At 64.2% G+C, this 23,247-nt stretch overlaps 5 protein-coding genes across 7 annotated transcripts; 3 read left to right on the top strand and 2 right to left on the bottom strand.

Annotated features, from left to right (window-relative positions):
• The first annotated feature begins 35 nt into the window (after positions 1–35).
• CHLRE_02g091900v5 (uncharacterized protein) lies at positions 36–6,217 on the top strand. Its single transcript, XM_043059443.1, has 12 exons — positions 36–312; positions 408–494; positions 571–694; positions 879–1,015; positions 1,166–1,351; positions 1,538–1,694; positions 1,922–3,420; positions 3,694–3,881; positions 4,082–4,252; positions 4,453–4,678; positions 4,970–5,308; positions 5,484–6,217. Exons 1-12 carry the CDS (start codon positions 256–258, stop codon positions 5,640–5,642), a joined length of 3,330 nt encoding a protein of 1,109 aa, XP_042927077.1. The 5' UTR covers positions 36–255; the 3' UTR covers positions 5,643–6,217.
• Positions 6,218–6,710: 493 nt separating this feature from the next.
• CHLRE_02g091850v5 (uncharacterized protein) lies at positions 6,711–10,215 on the bottom strand. Its single transcript, XM_043059442.1, has 9 exons — positions 10,037–10,215; positions 9,900–9,930; positions 9,766–9,812; positions 8,903–9,599; positions 8,539–8,642; positions 8,205–8,363; positions 7,866–7,985; positions 7,544–7,615; positions 6,711–7,331 (listed from the first exon to the last, which is right to left on the bottom strand). Exons 4-9 carry the CDS (start codon positions 9,408–9,410, stop codon positions 7,182–7,184), a joined length of 1,113 nt encoding a protein of 370 aa, XP_042927076.1. The 5' UTR covers positions 9,411–9,599; positions 9,766–9,812; positions 9,900–9,930; positions 10,037–10,215; the 3' UTR covers positions 6,711–7,181.
• Positions 10,216–10,315: 100 nt separating this feature from the next.
• CHLRE_02g091750v5 (uncharacterized protein) lies at positions 10,316–14,897 on the top strand. Of its 3 annotated transcripts, none has more exons than XM_001701926.2 (8): positions 10,316–10,537; positions 10,650–10,722; positions 10,801–10,987; positions 11,148–11,742; positions 11,851–11,920; positions 12,093–13,328; positions 13,987–14,048; positions 14,166–14,897. In XM_001701926.2, the coding sequence occupies exons 1-8, from the start codon at positions 10,469–10,471 to the stop codon at positions 14,253–14,255; spliced, it is 2,382 nt and encodes a 793-aa protein (XP_001701978.2). In that variant the 5' UTR covers positions 10,316–10,468; the 3' UTR covers positions 14,256–14,897. The 3 variants fall into 3 exon arrangements, with proteins under 3 accessions (XP_001701978.2, XP_042927075.1, XP_042927074.1); XM_043059440.1 differs by having other exon boundaries at positions 10,341–10,537; positions 11,151–11,742; XM_043059441.1 differs by lacking the exon at positions 12,093–13,328 and having other exon boundaries at positions 10,341–10,537; positions 11,151–11,742.
• Positions 14,898–15,405: 508 nt separating this feature from the next.
• Positions 15,406–18,913, top strand: CHLRE_02g091700v5 (uncharacterized protein). The gene is made up of 5 exons (XM_001701925.2): positions 15,406–15,662; positions 15,737–15,961; positions 16,079–16,228; positions 16,440–16,695; positions 17,063–18,913. The coding sequence occupies exons 1-5, from the start codon at positions 15,606–15,608 to the stop codon at positions 18,280–18,282; spliced, it is 1,908 nt and encodes a 635-aa protein (XP_001701977.1). The 5' UTR covers positions 15,406–15,605; the 3' UTR covers positions 18,283–18,913.
• A 10-nt stretch (positions 18,914–18,923) lies between these two features.
• On the bottom strand, positions 18,924–23,205 carry CHLRE_02g091650v5 (uncharacterized protein). The gene is made up of 9 exons (XM_043059439.1): positions 23,096–23,205; positions 22,318–22,912; positions 21,757–22,181; positions 21,082–21,538; positions 20,790–20,926; positions 20,488–20,591; positions 20,010–20,094; positions 19,536–19,754; positions 18,924–19,390 (listed from the first exon to the last, which is right to left on the bottom strand). The coding sequence occupies exons 1-9, from the start codon at positions 23,096–23,098 to the stop codon at positions 19,085–19,087; spliced, it is 2,331 nt and encodes a 776-aa protein (XP_042927073.1). The 5' UTR covers positions 23,099–23,205; the 3' UTR covers positions 18,924–19,084.
• Between the last annotated feature and the right edge of the window lie 42 nt (positions 23,206–23,247).

Below are 23,247 nucleotides of genomic sequence, written 5' to 3'. Positions count from 1 at the left end.
CCACCTACTTCACTGCGCCAGTGGTCGCGTAATTAGTGCAGCAAAACAATAGGACTTCTATGCACCACGCCTACCTCACGCCATTTCTAACTCTAAGAGCATCGCCTCGCCTCTCGTCTCTGCAAGTCCTGACCATACACTGACACAGGCAGCACTGAAGTAGACACAGTGGCCAATTTATGAGTGGCGGTAAACTATGACGCGGTGAAAAACGAGTTCACAGCGTAAACTCTAAGCAGCAAAATCGCGCAAGCCATGGCATCGGACAGCGGGGCCTTTGACTGGTGCTCCTTCTTTGCTCTTTTCTGGAATGTACGTGCCAGGAGCTGGGAAGGCGTGCTTGCAGACTCTGGCAATCGCAAAGCGAACGAGGCGCCGAACTCACCGATGGCTTTCGCTAACTGCAGGACAAGGGATTTAAGTGCAAGATAAACATTCCTGATACTGTCCTGTTTCGATATGGGCAGCTATCCGCGTGGTGGGCCACGAACAAGGTGACTACCCGGAGGATGCAAGTGAGCTGCATATACCTGACTTGACATTCGGGGGCATTGCTCTCTGGCTTTGCAGGAGGGCTACGTGCAGCGGCATGCCAGTCACAACACATCCTTGGAAGCCATCCGCCGTCGGTTTATTCAGGTCGCTGAGTGCGACGAAGCAAACTACAGCAAATATGTATGCGTGGTACGCTCAGGTGCGACCGGGGAGGGCCAGGGGCCGCAGGCGGGCCATTCCGGGGGGGTTGTTTAGGGAGGGGCAACCGCAGCGTGGCGAGCCTGCTCACCCAGGCACGGCTTGATTGGCCCTAAGGCGCCGTACCAAGTCACCTACAGTGCTGGAGCGCTGCTAACGGTGTTTCAATGGCACACGTTCCGTAGGGGATGGGCAGCCGCAGCTGCTGCGGCTGCAGGCGTTCAATCAAATGACGGAGCTGCTGTCGGACCGGATTGAGGCGGGCCACACCTCGATCGCGCCCGACGTGGAGACGCCGCAGGTCCTGCAGGCGTTCGTGCAGGTGCGCTTGACGGCGGGATGGCGGGTGTTTGTTTGTGCTGGTGGGCTCTGTAAATTACCGTGGCGCGAGTGGCAGCGTGTGTCTTCATGTGACTTTTTTCCTGAGGTAAAGTTTGGGCGTCACCAATCAGTCGTATCTCTGTCCCTGCAGCCGCACAATGACCTGCGCTACGTGACCACCTACATCGGCGGCGGCGCCAACAACGTCACCTGCCACACCTTCCAGCGCAAGTACAGCCGCCGCTACGTGGCGCAGGGCTCACCGCTGCCGCCCGGCGCTGAGGACGCCTTCACCGCTGACTCGTCGCTGGCGTTTGGCTCCTCGCTGGCGGCGCAGGTGCGCAGTGATGAGCGGGCAGGCGCGGCGAAGCGTTCCAGGGTCCTACGGTATTTGTAAAGTCGGGTCCGACCGTCTTAATGCCACCAGCTGGGAGGCGCCAGGGTGACTGGCATAGTTTTTATCGTTCGCACCACCTTGAAAGTCATTGACGGCCTCAACACTACCTTGACCACTTTTTTGTAGGACGAGACTCCGGACCCTGTGACGGGGCAGGGTGCGGTGGACCCCACGCTCAAGATGGAGTTCCGCAAGCTCACCTCGCACCTGGTCAAGTACATTGAGAAGGCGCACCACCTTACACTGGCCGGCATTGTGGTGGAGTGGATCCGGGACGCCAACGGTGAGAGCCTCTCCCAGCCCTCCTGGCCGCTGCGCAAGCAGCAGCAGCTCCTTCAAATGCGCCAGCCGCCCCATCCTGCAGAACCTCCTGTGCAGCAGCACCTGCGCACACGTGCCTGGTTCACATGGCCCCGCTCCGTGTCGGCCGCTTCTTCCTGCTCTGTTCCAACCCTGTACCGAAAACGCAAGCACGTGCCTCGGTGCCTGCACCTGTCCCTCCCCGTGCAGGCAAGATCTTCCTGCTGTCAGTGCTGCGTACGGAGTGGGCCACCAATGCCGGCGGCCACGGCGCGGGCAGCCTGTCCGCCGCCAACCTGACGGAGGAGCCGCGCGAGGTGGAGGACCCCAGCGAGGGCGCCCGCGCCCGCGCCGCTGAGGCGCTGCTGGCCTCCATCCCCGGCGCCGGCGAGCTGCCCAACCCGCCCGCGCCGCCGCCACTGAGCGACGGCTGGTCGCACACGCTGCCGGAGAACCAGCAGCAGTACCAAACTCCATACCAGCAGCAGTACCAGAACGCGTATCAGCAGCAGTACCAGCAGCAGCCCAGCCCGTCGCCGTCGCCGGCTTGGGCCGGCAGCCCGGGCGGAGGTGCAGGCAGCCCACCCATCTACGCGCCGCCGCCGCCAGGCGTGACGCTGCCGTCGCCCAACCGCACCACCATCCTCATGCACAACCTGCCTGGCGGCGGCAGCAGCGGCGGCGGCGGCGGCGCGCTCGGCAGTCGGCCAGGCAGCGCCTACCCCGGCTCCTCCTCGGCCGCGTACGGCAGCCCGGCCTCGCCCTCCGCTGGCGAGTACGGCGTGCGGCCGCCAGGCGTGCCGGGCGCCGGCGCCGGCACCACCATGTCCTCGCTTGCGTCGTACCCCGGCGGCGGCCGGTCCGCCGGCATGCCGGTCACAGTGGGCAACACCTGGCCGTCGCACCAGCACGAGGCGGCGCTGAGCTCGCCCACGGCCGGGCGCGCGGTGTACGGCGGCGGCCCCACCTCGCCCTCGGGCGGCGCTGCGGGCGGCCCGTTCCCCGGGCGGCCGCTTTCCAGCAGCCTCAGCGCCACGCAGCTGCCCAACTTCAACCCCTACGCGGCGGCACCACAGGGGAAGCACCACTCCTCCAGCGTCAGCGGCGGCCAGGCCGGCGCGCAGGGCGGCATGGCCAGCACCTACCCCGCCCCCGGCGCCGGCCGCATCCAGTCGGCACGGCCCGCGCCCGCCTCGCCCGCGGTGGGCGGCGGCGTGCCGGCGCTGGTGGAGCGCAGCAGCGCCGGGGCGCGGCCGCCGCGGCCCGGGTCCTCTCCCGTGGCCTTTGGCCGCAACACGGGCACCTCGCCGCTCCGCAATTCCACGTTGAACCCCTCACCCGTGCCCGGCGTCATTCCCCACACGGGCATGGTGCCGGAGCGCTCGCCCAGCCCCTCGCCCTCGCCGGCGCGCTCGCGGCCACCCACCGCCAGCAGCCCCAACCCGGGCACAGGCCACGTGAACGCGGGCAGCCGCGGCGCACCGCTGATGATGCAGCAGCTCACGCGCGACCTGGAGTCCACACGCGACCAGCTACTGGCGCAGAACCAGCTGGCGGAGGCCAGTGCAGCCAAGGTGCGGCAGCTGGAGCGCGAGAAGGAGCTGCTGGTGGCGGCCTACGACCAGCGCACCTCCGAGCTGCACTCCTCGCTGCTGGTAGCGCGGCAGGACCTGGCGGCGGCGCGGGCCGAGGTGGATGAGCTGCGCAAGGTGGGGAGACTGAGGGCTGCTGGGGCGGCGGGGTGGGGGCGTGGGGGATTACACAGCGGCGGGGCGCAGCGTTTGTCCGTGTGCCCGGGGACAGACAGGGTACTGTACAGCATGCCGCCGGGAAAGTGCGACATAAGCCGGGACTGCGTGAGCACGTTACGGTATACTCAGAACCGCCCTGCGCGGCGCAGCCTGCAGCACGGCAATGCGCGCACCTCTCCCTTCCTCACCCTGCTTTGTTCCTCCTCCCGCCGCCCGTTCTCCCCTCCGCAGCGCGCGCACGAGGCGGAGACGCGGATCACGGAGCTGGAGCACCGCAACCACTCGCTGCAGCACACGCTGGACGGCGAGCGCGGCACCGTCATGACGGCGCTGCGGGAGTGCCACGAGCGCGACGCCACAGGCAAGGAGCGTACCGACCAGCTGGAGGAGGAGGTGCTGAGGCTCACGGAGCGGCTCAAGTGAGGCGGAGGGAGGGAGGGCTGGGTGGATGGGTGGGCGGGGCGGGCGCCAGGGCGCGCTTACCGTGTCGATTTTGCTGGGTGGAAAGTGGTGTGGGGTTGGGGACGTTATAAACATCATATTTAGACGCCATGCAGTCCCTGCCCTGACACCTGCACCCCGCGTCGCTGTCCCCTCACCTGCGCACGCGTGCTGCCAGGGAGGAGTCCACGACGGTGGCGGCGTTGAAGCGGCAGCTGCTGCAGTTCTCCGACATTGCGGAGCGCTACGCCACCACCCACCGCGAGGGCGACATGGAGCCGGGCATGCAGGAGGTGCTGGACCGCGTGCAGAAGCTGTTCGTGGGGCAGACCAACCCCTTCGGCGAGAGGTACGCGGCGGTTGGGACTATTTTTTGTTGGAGCCAGACACTTGTGAACTAACGCAGGGCGTCCCTGCTTCTTAGCGCCATTCATGCATGCGTTGCACCGCATCACCCCGCATCCCCCAGCATCCCCGCACTCTGCCCCAACTCCGAGCACGGGCTTGGAACTAACCTCACCGCCCCAACTCCACTGCCGCCCCCCGCAGCTACTCGGTCCAGAAGGTGCTGCACCACTACCACGGCGACCTGCGCGCCGTGTTCCTCTACTACGCCCAACTGGAGAACAACTTCGCCGCCTACTGGCCGCCCGGCATGCCCTTCCAGCAGTGGATGCTGTTCTGCAAGGAGACGGAGACGTCCGACCCACGCGCCACCAGCCGCGTCAGCAACGTGACGCAGCCGCACAAGATGATGCACCCGCGCGACTGCGAGGTAGGATAGGATGGCTGGGAGGAGGGGGCCCCCCGGCGGAGCGTATGTGCCGTGAGGCTGTGGGTGTGTGCTTGGGCAGGGGTCTAGTAGGGGGCCCATCGGACGGCGTATTGGCTGCCCCCGCGCGTGTGCCGCTCCTCCAGGATCCTCCCCGTTGGGACGTGACCACAGCACAGCACAGCGCGCTGCCTCCTTCCCAACCCCCATCACTCTTGCTCATCAACTCGGTTCGCACCCCGCTGACACCCTCCCAAAAACACTCCTTTCCTTGCCGCGCCCACGCTTCCTCAGGCCGTGTTCAAGGCGTACGCCAAGCTGGACGCCAACGCCATCAACACCTCGGCGCCGGTGCTCACCTACGAGGGCTTTCTGTCCGCGCTCATCGACGTGGCCTTCCGCGTCAAGCGCATGGACCAGCCGTACCTGTCAGAGGCGGTGCGCGAGTACGTGCTCACCTACGTGTCGCGCGCCTGCAAAATGAGCCCCAGCGGGCTGCGGCGCGGCCAGATGCGCGACGCGCTGGAGGGCACCAAGGACGGGCCGCCGCCCACGCCCGGCGGCGCCATCGCAAGCAAGTCGGTGACCAAGCAGAAAAAGAAGGCCACCATCGCCGTGTCCACGGGACTAAAGGTGCGCGAGGGGCCTGGATGCCCGTGCCGGAGGCCCGGACCTGGGATTGGATATTCCGTAGTTGCGAACAGTGATCGTCATGCGCTGCGTCTGCCATCAGTTGCAAGGACTACCAAATCCAGGGCCCGCTCCTGATTGGGATTTCTTGCCTCTTGGGTCTTGGTTGTTTCTGTAGGAGGTGGAGCGGGTGATCAAGACGACGACCGGCACTTCTGCGGGCGGCAGCCTGGCGGCCAGCCGCCCAAACAGCGCTCTCAGCCGCAAGGCCTCTATGCTGCACGGCGCCATTGAGCAGGACCTGGCTGTGGCACTCAGCTCAGGGCGTGTGCACTGAGGTGCCTGAGCCGACTGGGGCTATGGCTGATTGGAGGGGTGATGAAATGGTGACGTTGAGGAGAGCTCGTGAGAGCTCGCAGCCAGAGGGTTGGGGCACGGCCCCCGTGCTGTGTGTTCTGATATGGGGAAGAGGTTGTGCCGGTCGTGGGCTTGGGTAGTGTTGGAAACGGTGAGTCGGTGACAGCATGTGAGAGTTGGAAGTTTGGTGTGGCGTAGCGTGTGGGCATGGGTGGTGCTTCAGGGGTACGCAGGAGGTGCAATGGTCAGCGGGTGACGTGTTGGCAGCAGTCAGGAGACAATGTCATTATGCGCGCGGTTGTTGGACGTGCATGTATTGCCGTTTCTTAATCAAGACTTGGGATGCGCTGAAGAGGCGTTGACGAAGCGCGTGCACCCACGCGCGCAATTCATGCCAGGGCACCGCCGTAAGGCGAACTGCTGCTGGCAGGTAGAACTGGTGTGGAACGGGCCTTTGAGGGTTAGCGCCAGCAAATATAGTATATCAGTAGATACAGGAATGTAGACGCTAGCTGTCGTGACGGACTAATGCGACATATGTAATAGATTGTTGTAGTCGTAGCCCACGCACAGCAACTGCGGTCATCAAGACATGTGCACAGCCCCGAAAAGCGTCGGCGGCCTCCCTGCCACTTACATCCAGGAGTCGTTGCAGCAGCTGCATGCGGCCGTTGGTAGCGGCTCCCCAATCCATCCTGACTGGGATATCCTGGCAGAGAGTAAACGGACTAACGGAGGCAACGCTTGCGCCGTGCTGCCGCTGTGCGCCACATCCCGACATCCGCCGCCGCATCGATCGCTGCCACCTCTGCACCGGTGCACCCGCCTGCTGCGGCTGACCTGCCTCCCGCGATGATGCTCAATGCGTGGGTTAGTGGGTAGGCTGCAGCGGCACGTCGTGTTCCCCTTCCCACCAAATCCATTGCAGCGAGGTGGCTGGCAGCCGCCGCAGCGACAACCACCTCGTGCACAGTATTCGCCATGTTCGAGTTCGTGTGATGCAACCCAGAGAAGGCACGAGCCCGCCCAAGGCCTTTTCCTGGGATGGTACCTTATTCGGGGTAACATGGAGAGACTCGACTGCGACATGGATAAACGCACAGAGAGACTCGACCGGGACAAGGATAAATGTCTACATTGTCCAAAAATCTAGGCACACAGCTACCAAAGCACGAGTTATGCCTGACCTACAACAGCAGCTAACATGTTGAGCATTGTCCGGTTGCGGGTACGGCACGTTTCCACCTCATCCTTGCCCCAGGCCAACTTCCAGGAGTTTCAGCTCCAAGACTTCTGCACCATCAGGGGCACCCCATCACACCGTGCATCATGCACAGGTGACATTCCACTGCCAGTGCGCTGCGGCTCCGCAATTGCCCACAAACCCGTTCCACATTCAACAGCCCTTCTTCTCATCCATCCCAACTCCGCTCTCCACCGCCCGGGCCTCAACCGCAAGCCTGACAGCGGCCCTGCCCCCCCCACACCACCACAACCAGCTTTTCTCCGAAGCTGCCTCCTACTCCCCGGTGTAGGCGGGCTTGCGCTTCTCCGCGAACGCCTTGAGTCCCTCCTGCCGGTCCCGCGTGGGCAACAGCTGCGCGTACAGCGCCTCCTCCATCGCCAGGCCCGTGTGAAGGTCAACCTCCAAACCGCGGTTCACGGCGGCCTGCGCGGCATGGGATTGGAGCGGTTGGAACGGCTCAAAGAGGCGTTTGGTGAAGAGGCGGCTAAGGTTGGAGCAGTGCTGGCGTCGGCATTGGTTTACGAAGTAAATAGCTGCTGCTTGCGATGGCCGGGCGGGGTCAGTAGTAGATAGCTAATGGGCAATCCAAACTGTGTATTGCCCTGTGAAGACGATAAAATACCATGGGGACTCACCTTTGCCTGCCGCAGGGACAAAGGCGCGCTGCGCACAATCTGCTCCGCAAGCTGCAGTGCGCGGTTGTACACCTGCAGTGTGTGAGGGTGACAGACAGCAGGCAAACGAGCACAGCACAGGACAGGACGGGTCAGTTCCCCAAGGGACTTGAGGACCACGAGCCTGGGGCGGGACTTGAGCCGTCAGCGTCAGGCACCCGCCCGGCGCCAGCATGCCCAGCACCGCTAGCACTCCGCAAGCACGCAAAAAGGCCATTCTAAAGACGCCGACAAACTCGTGGCCCTCAACACCTGCCCGCCCTCCTCCCTCCTCCCTCCTCACCTGGTCGTCTGGCACGACGTGGTCCGCCAGCATCAGCTTCTGCGCCTCCTCGCCGCCCACACGCCGCCCCGTGAAGATGAGCTCCTTGGCACGGCTGGCGCCCACAATGCGCGGCAGCCGCTGCGGAGCCACACCGCGTCCCATGCGAGAGCAACAACATCCGGAAACGAGTCAGCCTTGGTATGCGGCAATGTCTGTTCAGGCATGCGGTACCACCATGGCACTAGCGCAACGAGTTCCGGCAACCGCCCACCACCAAGCACGGAAGCAGGGCGCCGCATCCGTGCAGCAGCACAAGTGGCTTAGCCCCAGTACCTCCGCACCGCCCCAGTGGCGCACCTGCGTGCCGCCGGCTCCGGGGATGATGCCCAGCTGCGCCTCCGGGAATGCGATGGAGGCGCCGGCGCCCATGACGCGTATGTCACACGCCAGCGCCAGCTCCGCGCCGCCGCCCAGGGCCAGGCCCTCCACCACAGCCACCGTGGGCATGGGCAGGTCCTGCGCGCGCCGCCGCGCAAGGGAGGGCAAGCAGCGCGTGGAGCGCAGTTCCGTAACCCAAGCCTAATGTCAGGTACCGCCGTCTGTGCCCCCTGCCCAGCCTTGTGGGGCAGTACGTGCACTGCAACTACGCGCTACCACCCCAAGCCAGTCGCTAGGCACCCCGCCGCCGTACCTGCAACTCGGAGAAGGTGCGGCGGATGCGCGACACGAACTCCGCGGCCTCGCTCTGCGTCATGCCGGCGCGCTCCTTCAGGTCGGCGCCGGCGCAGAACACGCCTGCATGCCCGGGGCACAACGTGACTAGATGGGGTGGAACGACATGCTGGTGAGGTACGGCGCTGCGCAGGCTTATCGCACGGGCAGCCCCTGTTCCAAGCTCATGCTGGTACCCAGCGCGCCCGACGGATCCCTGCTGCTCACGCCGCTCATTGCAAAGCCGCTTTTAAGCCCATGCCAGGTCGCAACCATCCCCTGGCCTCGGTCTACCAGGGGTTTGGTTTCGAAGCCCCTCCTCCCACCCACGCCTTTGCCCGCACCTGAAACCACGCTGCGCACCAGCACGCAGCGCGTGGTCCGCTCCTGCCGCACAGTGTCCAGCGCCTCCGCCAGCTCGCGCAGCAGCTGCCGCCCGATGGCATTGCGCGCGGCCGGCCGGCTGAGGCTGATGACGGACACGCCCTCGTGTGCGCCCGACAGCGGCTCCACGCTCACGTGCAGCCCGCTCTCGCCCTCGGCCGTGGCAGCGGCACCGGTGCCGGGCACGGCTGCGCCACCGGCGCCGGGCGATGCAGCAGCGCCGGCACTGGCGCCGTGCTTGTTCCCGAGGCTGGCTGCAGCCGTGGAGGTGGAGAAGGCGAGCGTCCAGGCACGGGAAACCGGTGCCGTGGCGGCGCAGCTGCTTGCGCCGAGACCGCTAGGCCCAGCGGCTGCGCCGAAGCACGCGCCGCGGGATGCTGTGGACGCCAGAGCGTGCAGCAGGCCACGGGCGCCGATGGCGCTCATCGCAGCTGCGTGCAGGGCATGACTCACCAGAGCAGGCTGCATGACTGCCGCCTCACGCTCTAAACGCTCCTTGCTGTTTCGTCTGCGGAACTACTGAAGAGCTCGCCTTATGTGCTAGCTGCTAGCTGGTGTCTTGCTACCAAAGGCACTTTATGCCGATGTGCGCAGCGGCCGGAAGGTGGAGGCCAGGGGGTTCTTGCGCTTAAACAGGGCGTATCCAAGAGGCAGGACCTGGACAAGGGCGAAGCAGGGCCCGACTTCGTGACAGTGACAGATGGTGTAAGGCGTTGTAAACCACTGTAGTGCATGAAGGGATGTTAAGGAGGGAGCACACGTGCCGTCCGTCGATGTCGCAGAGTTTGCAGCGCTTAAACGCGCACAGGCACGACTGACTCACCACTCCCACAACCATGAGAACCGTGCCTAGGATGTAGCGCAGAGCACCTGGAGGGTGTGTGGCTTGTCAGTCAACACCGAGTCACTGAAAGGTGCACCACACGGTCTTCACCAGGGACCCCGTTATTCACGCACCGGGCGCCTGGACTTCAAGCAAACTCCGGAGCTGCACAGTAGGCAACGGGGGACGCGGGGTTTCCGGTTATGCAACGGGGGTCAGGCAGCTGACGACACTGCCCAGGGCCGTTGACGCGCGACAGGCTCGGACTCACTGGCATTCGCCTGTAGGCCGTTTGGCAAGGTCCACGGCCTATTGCAGAGTTGCTAGCGATGCAAGGTCCGGGTCACAAAGCCCTCGCTGACAATATCGGGGATCCTGGGGTTGTCTACAGCCTGTGGACCCTGCCAGAATCCAAAAAAAAATTAAGAAGCGCTTGCTGGCGTAACAAATACCCTATCGAGGCAAGGATAACTGTGTAAGAACGCGGAATGAGACTGTCGCGGAGCCCATTGGGTGATGGGGCTTCGGCGCTTCAATGCCAAACCCTTCTTGTAAACAGCTCTCCAGGGCACAGCCTGAACATGCACTCCTAACGCACTACGCGATCGAGCCCCAGCCCTTCTTCCCGCTCCTTTTGCTGGACGAGGTCCAGTGCCCTCTGGCCCCCCTGGCGGGCCAAACAACAAACGCCAGGTGCTAAGAAATGGTGAATCAGCTCAGCTCTAGGCCAGGGGTACACGCTGGCGCGCCAGCTGCGATGGGAGCCTGCCGGGTAGGTCGTTCTGCGCTGCAAAGCACTGCCCGTAGCTGCGAGCCTGCACGCCATGCCTTGTTTAGCTCTGCAAAAGAAATGCGAGTGCAGCTGACACGCTCTTCTGTCGCAGGGCCCCGGCTTGCTGCTGCGCCGGTCGTTGACAGCAGTCCGGTGCTTTAAAAGCAACTCTTCTGATGATGCTGGTAAGCCAATCAGGTTTCTAGGCCCTTGCTGGCGCTCACGGACGCTAACGCCGTGTTCTGCTGGCGTTTCGCGTGCAGGCGCGAGGTCTTCGACTGTCAGCTCACTGAAGCTGAACTTCAAGGTCGGGTACCGTGTCAACTTTGGACAGACAATTGCCATGATTGGATCCGGTGACGCGCTGGGGAACTGGGACCCGAAGCGGTCTATCGCCATGAAATGGACGGACGGTGATTACTGGACCGTCGAGCTGAACGTGGCGCCCGGGTGAGCCGCGCATGCATGTGCCTAGCTAGGCTTCATCATCTATGTTTTGTGCTGGGGTGCACGGGTCGGGGCGAGTGCGGCGACGGAGGGCGACGGGTTAGGTGGGTGTCGAACATCGTGCCTGAACTCCCGCCCCGCCGGGGATTTATGCTTCGCGCAGCAGGTCTGCGCTAGACTTGGAGTACAAGTACGTGGTCGTCAACTCGGATGGGCACATTGGCTACTGGAAGCCGGGCAGCAACTACAAGGTAACGCTGCCCCTGAACAGCAGCGGTAGCAAGGTGCCCAAGCGGGTCAAGGTGGCGGACGCGTGGGATGACTCCTACAAGAAGGTGGATGTGGAGGAGGCCGAGGCACTGCCTGCGTCGCCATCCAGCAAGGGCACGAGTGCGGCTGCCGCCGCCCCGCCGCCACCGCCCAAAGCGGCGCCGCCCCCGCCGGCTGCTGCCGCGGCCAGCAGCAGCGCCCCGGCTTCTGGCGCTGCCCAGCCTAAAGCGGCGGCTCAGGCGCCACCAGCAGCAGCACCGCCGCCTCCACCGCCTCAGCAAGGAAAGCAGCAGCAGCAGCAGCCAGCCGCTGCTGCGCAGCAGGCGGCGCCATCCAACGGTGCTGGGCCATCGCAGAAACCGCAGAACGGCATACCGCGGGCAACCTCACCGCGCTCCGGGTCGGCGCCCGCCGGCTTCGCGGCCATCACGTCTATCCCGGCCATTCATCCAACATTGATGGCGGAGCAGGAGCGCCTTGAAGACGGGGTGAGTCCTGGATGCGTATGTGTCCGGACGAAGCAAATTGTGGTGGTAGTCACGGGCGCGCACAGCCTCACACAGATGCTCAGTAGAACAAGCCCTGCGCCGATGCAGGTAAAGATGTCGCTGGAGGACCTGCAGAACCAAATGGACAAGCACCAGCAGCTGCGGGAACGCACCGACGGTAAGTGACGAGGATAGGGCGGGGATGGTTGGTGGGGACCGAAGGGATAACCGAAGGCACCGGGCTCACCCAGCAACAACTCAGCGCGTTGCGGCACAGCGCGCGCAGCCTCAGAAGCTTAGGACAACAGCCATTCACACGCCTCTGCCGCTGCCGCTGCACGCCGTCACAGAGGCGAAGCTGGCAGCGGCGGAGGCGCGGGCGTCGGTGCTGGCCGAAGCGGTCGCGGCCCTGACCAAAGAAGTCGCCAGCCTGAAAGACCAGCTGTCAGACATGCGCGCGTTGCTCACATCTACAAGCGAGCTGCTGGTCTCAGTGCTGCGCCAGCCGCTGCCGGGCAGCGGGTCGGGTGGTGCCACACAGCAGGTGTTCGTGGGCGCGCCTGGCTTCGCCGCGTTCGCCATGCAGCAGCCGCAGCAGCAGCACACGACCGGCGGCGGCATGGCGTCGTGGTGGGGGCCGCAGCAATTGCCACAGGCCGGGCAGGGGCAGTACAGCCAATACAGCCCCGCGGCCCTGCAGCACTCGGAGCAGCCGGCAGCAGCGTCGTGGGCGCCCGCGGCGGCGGCTCCGACGGTCATCCCGGTGGGCACGGAGCAGCCGGCGGTGGACGTTGCGCCGGTGCCCGCAGCGCAGTCTGTCGGTGGTGCCGGGCTGGTGCTGCCACAGCTGCCTGCAGTCGCAGCGCGGCGCGTAGACGCGCGACGGACCAGCCTGGTGCGGACGATGGTCCGACGCCATGCGGCTGGCCACCCGCGCGTTGCGGTGCTGGGGCGGGGCCTTGCAGCTCGGAAGGCAGCCGCTAAAGCGGCGGCGCCTGACCCCGCACCTGCCGCCCACCCGGAGTCGCCGACGGACGTCACGCCGCAGGCACCCAGCGCACCGTCCTCGCAACCAGTGATGGTTCTTACGCCGGCTGCAGCTAGCCCGCACCCCAGCAGCAACAGCAGGGATACAGGACGCCAGCAGGCAGACAGCAGCGCTCCCATCGCCCCTGCTGCACCCGCCAACCGCGCGCGCGCTGCCTCAGCGGCAGCACTCAGTGCGCCCCCCGTGCGCGCGCCGATGGCCTCCGCGGCCAAGGCTGCTGCTGTCGCGGCTGTTCTGTTGCCGGTGGTGTGTGGCGTGGGCCGCGGTGCCAAGCGCGGCGCGCGCGGCCGCTTCAACATGCAACAGTACCGGGACGCGGTGCGGGCGCGTGCAAAGGATGCGCCGGCCTGCATTGAGCTCAGCGCGGTGAAGAATGAGGGTGTTTGGGCCGACGTGAATCAGCCGCAGCAGCTCACGCCGACAGAGTTCATGCAGGAGGCGGGGCTGAAGGGGAAGAACTGGAAGGCCAGCATTCGGGTAGTGGCAAACGGGGAGGTGGGCGCGGCGCTGAGCGAGGTGCTGGCTCAGGTCGCGGACCGCCCCACGCAATAAAGTAAACGCGCAGCAAAGCTTTGCCTGGCCTGCCGGGCCTGTGCTTCGCACCAGCAGACCATACCGTAAGCCCACACCCGCACATTGCGTTTAGGTGTTGTTTGACGAGTCACTACCTGACACGGCTGACTTCTGTAGATAAGTGGACGCGTGCGCCCCATCCGGACGTGCAGACACTGTGTTAGCTTGGACACTAGACACGCTCTCCCTTTCTTTATTGTACGTGTGAACATCATTCATGGCTTTGCGGTTCGGTTTGATGCGTTCTGCGCGGAATCCATTGCGGCAGCGAAGCTATTTTGGCTGTCAGCAAGGAGAGGAGCACATGCGCGCAAAACCCGGGCGATGTTGACTCGGACAGCGGGCAGGTACATAGATGGCAGGGAGTGATATTCCTGCACAGGTGCTCAATAAAGGGTGCAAGGGGTCATGGGTGCGAGAGCTCCGGTAGAGGTGCTCCGAAACCCGCGACCCAGATTGGGACGCCCACAATGTAAAGGACGCGGCACGATTCAGCGCTGTGGTCTGGGCGGGGAAGCCACGAAGCCGGCACTGGTGTCCTTCGGCCTCCGGACTCCTGTGTGTGCCAAACTCATCAACACTATCATGATTCCACACATTCCGCCATGTATCACATTGAACAGATCCTGCGGCTGTGGAGGTCCTGGTGGCAGACCGAATCGTCGCCGCAGCCAACAACCGCGTGGTAAGCATATTGCGCTGCAGTGCTGCGCCCTTTGCTTGTGGTTGTCTCCTCATGTGCTTGCGCTCGCTGTCTCACCAACTATCAACTGAATGTGGTGTCATGGTTTGGCTGCCCCAGGTGGCATACAACAAGGCTCTTAAAGCGGTGCAGGAGTATAACCGCCTGCCGCCCAGCGCCGGCCCTGCATCACAGGAGAAGGCGCAATAAGCGATGGCAGCCTTGGGTGGACGGACGGTGTGGTGCGCTCAGAGGCAGCAGTCCCGGCTTGTAGAATTGACCGCCAGCCGTCCATGAACGGCTGGGCTAAGCGTGGAATACTGGCGGGGATGACAGTGTTAACTGATTGGGGTGCGTGGGTGCGTCCAAGCGAGCGCTATGTTTTGGTTCAAGAGGTGTGAGTGCGCGCCAGAGGTGTCGCCTGAGTGCAAGTAGATGGAATGGCCAGGAAGAAGGTCGTGCGGTTGACGGCAAAGAAAGTATCTAATCTTGGTGTGTTCGAAACATACTCCCATGTGAACGCCGCATTGACGGCGATTGTGTTTTACGGTCTGTACCACCAACTCCGAGAAGCGTAAATGTGTGCCGAGAGCGGTATGTTCATGACGGTGTGTTCGAGGGTGTCGTTCATTTACAGTGCATTCTTTTAAGCATCTTGCAGGGTGCTGCTTGCAGGCTTGAATTTGTGTGGATAGGCCTCAGGCAGAAGTTGTAGACGCAGAGCTGATAGACAGGCACGAGAGGAGGGCAGCCGGAGCAGGGTGAATGGTGTGCAATCCGCAGGCACACAGGGCATGCGCCCAAGGTGGCACAAGGGCAGGCAAAGGCTGCCGTATGTAAGACTAGTCAAGCAAAGTGTGCAGCAGATGCTGGGGGTTCAGATGCGCGGACGTGGTTGCCGCAACACATGTATTCCGCCCAATCACGCATGCAGAGAGGCTGGCGCAGGTGCCAGCTTGTGCAGCAGAGGACGTGGCAGAGGAGCACTGCTTGTGGGGCTTCGTGAAGAAGGAACGAACGTGCTGTGGTCTGTGCGGTGCGCGTTCTTGCACACTGAGTGGCCGCCGTAATGGAGTGGCACTAGTGCGGGAACTGTGAAACTGAGTGGCCGGTGCTGTACGGCCTATGCTCACACCGCACACGTCCACACGGAGTCAAGCCATGCCGTACTACTCTGCGTTCTACACAACATCAGTATCAAAGCCATGGCGGTGCAACGTAAGCACCAAGAGGCAGGCCGGTTGGGGGCCGTCGGGTGAGATCTCCATGCTCCGTGTCGGCCGGGTCCTCTGTTATGCCAGGTTCACGTGCTAACATGTAATAATATAGTAGAGACTATCCCATTATAGCTGGAGATGGTGGAAAAGCTGTCCGAAAAGTTGTGCATGGGCTTGTTATAAGGATTAATCGAAGACTTTGGGGGACTAAGGGGGACCCAGCTGCAACACAGCTCTTAAGCAGTATACGCCTTCGCCGAACCAATAGACATACATTGCACGTTACAGTAGCCTTATTCCCTGTCACTCCGAGCACCAGCGAGTCTAGACACAGCGGCCGAAGATGTCTGGCGGGGCGCCTCCGATTCCCAAGCTGCCCGGCTACACTGTTTGCCTGCCGGTAAGACAGCGGTGCTTCTCGCAGCGAGTCTGCCTGCGGGAGCTTGCTAACGCGTCGCATGCTTTGTCTCGCAGCAATCCCTGAGCGACAAGGGCTTCAAGAAGGGGCAAACCCTCACATATGTCAATGGATACCAGCGTGAGGACGCGCTGGCGCAAGTGAAGGACCTGCCGGAGCGCATTGCACAAGCCACGGATGGCGCTCTGGCCTCCGGAGCGATGGGCACCGGCGTCCTGCCCGCCAGCATGATGCAGGACACTGCCACAAAGCTCCCGCAATGGGTGGAGAACGATCGCAAGGTGAGGCGCGGCCCCGTTCCTTTCGCGGCGACTGTGCACCGGTGCGGCTGCGCCTTGCCCCCTCGCCCACCCACGGTCCCCTGGCGCTCACCAGCATGTGCCTCTCCCTGCTTACAGGTGCTCCGCTTCTACGGATACTTCAAGGAGTCCGTGGTGGAGAGCAACATGGAGAACCACCGCATCCGCAAAGTCATCCTGTATTACTACCTGGAGGACGACAGCATGCACGTGGCGGAGCCGCGCCAGGACAACAGCGGTATTCCCCAGGTGCGTGTGCTTTTGCCGCATCGCTCCGGTCTGAACCCACCATGCAACCCGTAGTCACTGCCGTCGTGGCCTGTACCGTGTAATTCTGGGCACCAGCGAAGGGAAAAGGGGTGTTGCGCATGCCGCCAGCCGCCCCACCCGCCTCCATCCACCCTCCGCACTTCGAACCCAACCCAGCAGCTGCCCAACCTCCCCGCTTACTGCCGCACAGGGCGTGTTCATCAAGCGCCACCGCGTCACCCGCGACGACGGCAGCTTCTTCAACCCCGGCGACTTCTCTGTGGGCGACACGGTCAGCATCTACGGCCGCAACTTCTACCTGGTGGACGCGGACTCGTTCACGCGCGAGTTCATGGCCGCGCGCGGCAAGGAGCAGGGCGGGCCGCTGCCCTACCCCGGTGACCCCGTGGACGTCTACCGCGCCACCTTCGGCATGAACCGCGGCCGTGCGCCGCAGGCGCGTGAGGGTGAGACAAGTCGCGCGGGCTGGGAGGCGTCGGGGATTGGGTGGGCTGGGGCGGAAACGCAAGGGGGAGGGAGGGCAGGGGAGGAGGAGGGAGGATGGTGGTGTGTTGGGCTGAGCGGGATAGCGCAGTGACAAGGGGGCTGCGTTGGATGTGGAATGGGGAGCGGCGGGAGCGGCGGGGCTATCAACTCGCAAAGGGGGGTCTAATTGAGCGCCAAGACTGCTTTTGGGATGGGTTCGGTATTGGGGCCGCTGGAGCGGGAGGAGGCAACAACCGATACACCATGCAGCAACGGCAGGGCGCGGCGCACCGGCACCACAAATGCTAACCTTCCGGGCTTTCCCCGCCCCGCCCCATGCGCCCACAGACAGCCCCGGCAGCACCACCCGCCGCGTGAACGACTTCAAGGCGTACGTGGAGGCGCGCCTGGGCAAGCCCAGCCACCTGCTGGACGGCGACCGGCTGCGGCAGTTCCTGGAGAACAACAAGAAGGTGCTGCGCTTCTGGTGCGTGTGGGACGAGCGCACCACCATGTACGGCGACCGCCGGCCTTACGTGCTGCACTACTACCTCGAGGACGACAGCGTGGAGGTGCTGGAGATCAACGAGAACAACAGCGGCCGCGACCCCTTCCCCGTCTTCCTCAAGCGCGGCCCGCTGCCCAAGGTGGCCGTCAAGACCAACACCACGCTCAACCCCAAGTTCCGCAAGGACCAGTGCTACAACGCCGGCGACTTCCGCCTGGGCCTGTTCATCAACGTGCTGGGCCGCGACTTCTACCTGCACGACGCCGACACCTTCACCAAGCAGTGGTACAAGGACAACCTGGGCTACACCGATGAGGAGATGTCGCCAGTGGACGTGAAGGAGCCCATCCTGCCCAAGCCGCGCGCCGCGGTGCCGCCCTTCAACGGCTACGGCACGATTGAGGACTCGCTGCAGAACTGCCTCAGCCTGGTGCCCAAGCCGCCCAAGCGCGACCTGCACAAGCTGATGAACAAGGACAAGATCATCCTGCGCTTCGTGGTGAAGATGGTGGACACGGACACGCACAAGCACAGCGCCACCGACCTGGCGCGCCGCTTCATCCTGTCCTACTTCATGATGGACGACTCCAACCTCATCTTTGAGCCGCCCGTGCGCAACACCGGTATTGCCGGCGGCAAGTTCCTGGAGCGCCAGAAGATTTACAAGCCGCGCTCCGAGGAGATCTACACCTATCTGGATCTGTACGTGGGCGCCACCATCGAGGTGTTCAACCGCACCTTCGAGCTGCTGGAGGCGGACGAGTACACGCTGACGTACATGGAGAACTACAAGGACATCTTTGTGATGGCGGACACGGACGTGCTCATCCGCTCGCTCAAGGCGCAGGTCAGTGGCAAGGAGGACGCGGTGCGCTCGTCGGTCATCGCGGCGGACAAGAGCGGCAGCGGTGCGCTCACGGGCGACGACCTGGAGGCTGGGCTGCAGAGCGCGGGGCTCAAGTTCACGCGGCACCAGGCCATCAGCCTCAAACGCCGCCTGGACAAGAACAAGACGGGGACGATCAGCATCGAGGAGTTCCTGGGCCTGCTGGGGCTCTGAGCGGCCGCTGTGACGAAAGGTGGAGGCGGAGGCGGCTAGGACGGCTCGCGACTCGCGTCAGCAAGTCCCTCTTGTAACCAATGCAATCTAGGAGCGAGGAGGAGAGGGGGCTGCTGTGGCGCGGCGCTGGTGCGGGAGATCCGGCTCCCGGAGGTGGCTAAAGCTGTGGGACAGCACGCGCGCATGACTGTTCTGTACGTACCGTGTGTTAATGACCCACCCATTGACCTGTTTCTTAGCATGACCTGACCGGGAAAGGGGACTGTGATGGAGTTCATGGGAGAGGCGGCAATGGAAGCTGCAGTGAGTTTGCGATGCGGTGGTTCCTTTTCCCAAGGACATACGATACCGGTAACGCGTTTCCATCGAGCTGTAAGAGCTTGCAGGTAGCTAGGCAGTAGGCTAGGCATTTGGAAAGGAAGTAGGCAGGATGCTAGGCTAGACAAGTCCAGACGAACAGTGAGCGTGTGAACGTCCACGCTAGTACTGATGCCACAACGATTGCGTGGCAGCAATGTGGCCGGCCAGGCGCTGGCTTGTGCACGGGAGGGAAGGAGCCAGTTCACGGCGCAGGAGCAGGTGACCCGATAGGGCGCCAGTTGGCTTACAGACGGTGTAAGCAGTGTTTTCCAGTTCATCAGGCCTTATTTCCAGTCATCACAACCCTTCTACCGTATCATGTGAGGTTACACAGCTGCAGCCCTCTTGAGCCCTATCCATCTCGTATTCCATTTCGCCCGCAACAGTACACCTGGCCCGAACCAACGACCAACTCAGCGTTGCCTCGTCAAACGACACTGTTTCACGGCTGCTCGGGTGTTGCGGCCTTCTTGGGCCTTGCGGGCATGAAATCGGTCAGCTTGCGCTGCTTGGAATCAGTGGCCCCAGCGACCGTCGACGCACTGCCACCGCCGCCGCCCCGCTTCTTGGCGCCGCTGCGCGCGCCCGGAGTGCCAACGGCGCCTCCACTGCTTTGCGTGCGCGCCTCCCCCTGCGCCGGCTGCAGCGACTGCAGCGCAGCCGCTGCCGCCTCCGCCAGCTGCTTGTGCTCGGGGCCGACCGTCATGCCGGCCGCGCCGTACGCCAGGTCCGCGCTGAAGCCCATCAGCTGCAGGGGTAGGACAAACACGCATGGTTATGGCCTCAGTATAGGCTGGCAACATCCTCCTCCACGCATGCGAAACTCTCCCACGCCTGTAGCAAGCAAGTCACGTACGCCGGGCCCACCCGCCCGCCATAAACCTCACACCTACCAGCATGAGCTGCGCGAAGTCCTCCGCCGCCAGCATGCCGCCGGTGGCCTCCGGGTGGCCCCGAGCGAAGTCGGCCCCCAGCCGGCCGCCCAGCCCCGACAGCGGCGTGTCCGCCACCCCCGCCAGCGCACACCGCTGAGCCACCAAGTCTTGCAGCAGGCAGATCAGATCCACACCAGCGCCGCCCGGCCCCGTCGCCCGGCGCATGGAGAAGTGAACCTGATGTGTTGAGGGCCGTACGGGTTGATGCTAAAGGAAGCCCAGGTGGTTTACATGCAGCGTGGGAGCTGTGTGCGCAGCCACGTTCACGTACTTTGACGACGAAATGTGCTTCGTGTGTGTGTGTGTGTGTGTGTGTGTGTGTGTGTGTGTGTGTGTGCGTGTGTGCGTGTGTGTGTGTGTGTGTGTGTGTGTGTGTGTGTGTGTGTGTGTGTGTGTGCGTGTGTGCGTGTGTTTGTCGCGTAGCGCGCTCACCCGGCCTGGCATGTATCCGCGGTTGGCGCACATCACTGCACGCAGGCGGCCCCGCCGGTCTTGGGAACCCAGCCTGTACGCCCACCTGCGTGTCCAAAATACACAGCGTGCCACACGCGTCCGTTCAGGCGACAGCAGCGGCTCAAGGTATGCAAGCATAGCCCATTGTTGCGTGCATCCTTGCAACAGCAAATCTACTGCACCCTCCCTCCCCTCCCGCTCCCAGCGTCCAGCCACGCACGCACGCACGCACGCAGCCACGGACCGGGGTGTTCCTGCTGGCAGGCTTCACCCCATCCCCTGAATCGCTGCGCTCGGGGGGCTCAGCCCAAGCAACAACTACTCTAAGAACCTGTTCAGACACGTAGGAAAGTGTCCTGCCGTCTGCTCACACCCCTAATTGATGCTCAAATAGAGATGACGGGCAAAGATCAATAAATAGCAGCTCACCAGACATAGTATCCAGCGCCGCGCCTACCTCTGTGGCAGGAGCGGGTGGACCTGCCAGCCGCTGCTCACGGCCAGCAGCGCCACACCGCCGTCAGAGCTGAAGCGCGGCGGCGTGGCCGCCAGCCGGTCCACCTGCAGGCGGGCGAGCAGCCCAGGCACCGTACGTAGCAGCAGCACAGGTGGCTGGGGTCAAATGAGGTCGGGTGCGTTGACGCGCGCGTAAACTGCAAGGCAGGGATGGGTGCAGGGAGGTGCAGGGAGCACCCGTCGCGTACCCGGTACTAACTGTAGCCTCCTGTCAGATCCGCTGAATTGTTTCCCCTGCCTCACCTCGGCCTTGAGGTTCGCCCGCGCCGCCCGCAGCGCCGCCGCCCCTGGCCCACCGCCCTTGCTGATGTCTGCCGGCTGCTGGGCAGCACACAGGGCGGCCCACGCCCCCGCCACGTCGCACTCCGGCGAGCGGCGCGCTGCATGCGCGGCGTTGCGGCGGCAGCGCGTCAGCAGGCGTCAATGTTGGCAATATGTGTAGAGTCTAGACAGCTGATTGCTACTACGTTATTACGGCCTATCCGTGTCTGGTGCAGTTTGATTGGTGGCCTACGGCTCCCGCCTCCTCGCTCACCTGCATTCAGCAACGCGACTGCATCCTTGAAATGCGTCTTGCGGCCGGCCCGAAACACCCAGTCCAGCTCAGGCAGCGCCGCACCGGCGGCAGCTGTGGTGCCGGACGCCGCTGCTCCTCCAGCCTGCTGCTCCACCCCGTCACTGGCGCTGCCGCCGCCGCTGCTGCTGCCACCGTCGCTCGCACCACCACCTCTGCCTGCGCTCGCGCTGCTCTGCCCGCCACCTTGTCCAGCACCAGCACCACTAGCGATCGCCGCAGCAGCCGCACCGCCATCGTCGCCGCCGCCGACTGCCCCAGTGAACACGCCCAGGCCCTCCTCCCCTAGGTCTCCTAGGGTGCCCAGCACCGCCAGCCAACTGCTGGCGGCGGCGGAGGCCGGATGCAGCTCCGCACACAGGCACCACGTCAGCAGCGCCGAGGTGGCCACTGGCGCGCAGCCAAAGGCGCTCACCGCCTGCAGGGGAAAGGGGTGGACGGGGCGTAGACACACAGCACACATACAGGCAGCGCGAGGACCGGCCAGCATGAGCATTGGAAGGGGATGCAGTGGCGACTGACTGAGCTCACGCCATGCCACGCCAGCTGCACTCCCACCTGTTGGGACAAGATTACTAACTGCCCGCGCGACCAACTCCCGCGATCATGCCAGATCCCCTTCCTACAGCTTCTCACCACGGCGCCCTCGGGGAATCCCTCCGGCTTGTGGTGGTCGATGACCAGCGTCGGCACAGCGAAGCCGCCGCCGCCGCCGCCGTCGTCGCCACCGCCACCTTCTCCGCCACCTTTTCCGCCGGCGCACTCAGCTGCCGCACTAGCAGCAGCAGGCGCCACTGCCTTCGCAACCGCCCCACCGCCCACGCTATCATCGATCGGCAGCTGCCTCTCCTCCATCCCCTCTCCATCCTTTCGCCGCTGCTCCGGTGCCGGCGCTGCCGCTGCCGCCAGCGGCAGCTGCGGCAGCAGGGGCCCGCCGCCTCCGCGACTGCCCATGTCCAGGAGCACCAGGGCCGTGGGCGCCGCCGTCACCAGCCGCGCCGCCACGTGGGGCTGAAACACGTTCTCACCCTTGCCGATGTGCACCACCGCCACCTCCACGTCTGCATGACACGTTCAAATCCGCGAGAGCGCTTCAGGCACGCATCACGGGTAGCACGCCAACGGCCCACGCCAGCGCCCGCGATACCAGAAAAAGAGACATTCAGGGGTAGGGAAGCAGCCCACTCGCCCACTCACCGTCAGCGCCCGGACGGCACTGCTGCCGTGCCTCGCGGATCAGGGCATTCAGGGTTCTCAGCAGCAGCGCCCCTGCACTCAGGCCGTCCACGTCCTTGTCAGGCACCAGCACCACACGCCGCCGCCTATGCTGCTGCAGCAGGAGTGCACTGCTACTGCCGCTGTCGGTGCCGCCACCGCTGCTGCTACTGCCGTTGCTTGCGCCCTCCGCCGAAGACCCGCCTGTTTTGCCACTTGCATCGGCGCCGTTGACGCTAATGCGGGCACCTCCGGCGTTGCTGCTACTATCGAGCAATGCGGATGGCGAGGTGGGCGGCGGCGGGCGCCCCCACAGGGCTTCTTCCAAGAAGGTGACGCCTGCCTGCATGGCGTGCCGCGGCGCGGGCCAGTCGAGCCCGAAACACGCACGCGCACGGGCCAGCATCTGCGTCGGGTTTGCATCTGTGTTGCTGCCGCTGCCAACAGCACTGCCACCGCCGGGCGCTGAGGGCTGCGCCGCGCGCTTGCCGGGCGCCTTTGCAGCTGCTGGGGCCCCAGCGGCCTTTGCAGCTGCTGGGGTTGCAGCGGCCTTTGCAGGATTACTGCGGGAGGCGCGCTGAATACCGTACGTGAAGCGGGCCGGTTTCAGAGCCGGGGACGAGCCAGGGGCAGGAGTCAAACCAAGGCAGCGTGGAGGAAGCATGAGGCGACATACGGTAGTGCCCACGATGTGTCAACCTAGCCTTGGCCTCGGCCCCTTTCGTGCTTCTATCTATGTGCCCTATATATGTCGCCTCACCATGGCACCCGCGCGGGGGGCTGCCGCCGGAGGGCGATGTGGGAGTGCAGGCAAGAAGCCCTGCAGATCCTTGAAGGCGGCCGGGAGGGGTCGCGGGGCGAGGAGCCGGGTAGAAATTTGAGCGATGGGACGCGATGAGGCACCGAACATCG

The sequence above is a fragment of the Chlamydomonas reinhardtii genome, chromosome 2 (assembly GCF_000002595.2).
Source record: "Chlamydomonas reinhardtii strain CC-503 cw92 mt+ chromosome 2, whole genome shotgun sequence".
Taxonomy (NCBI): Eukaryota; Viridiplantae; Chlorophyta; class Chlorophyceae; order Chlamydomonadales; family Chlamydomonadaceae; genus Chlamydomonas; species Chlamydomonas reinhardtii.
Note: the sequence above shows the minus strand (reverse complement) of the source record. Positions and strands in the feature narration are given on the sequence as shown.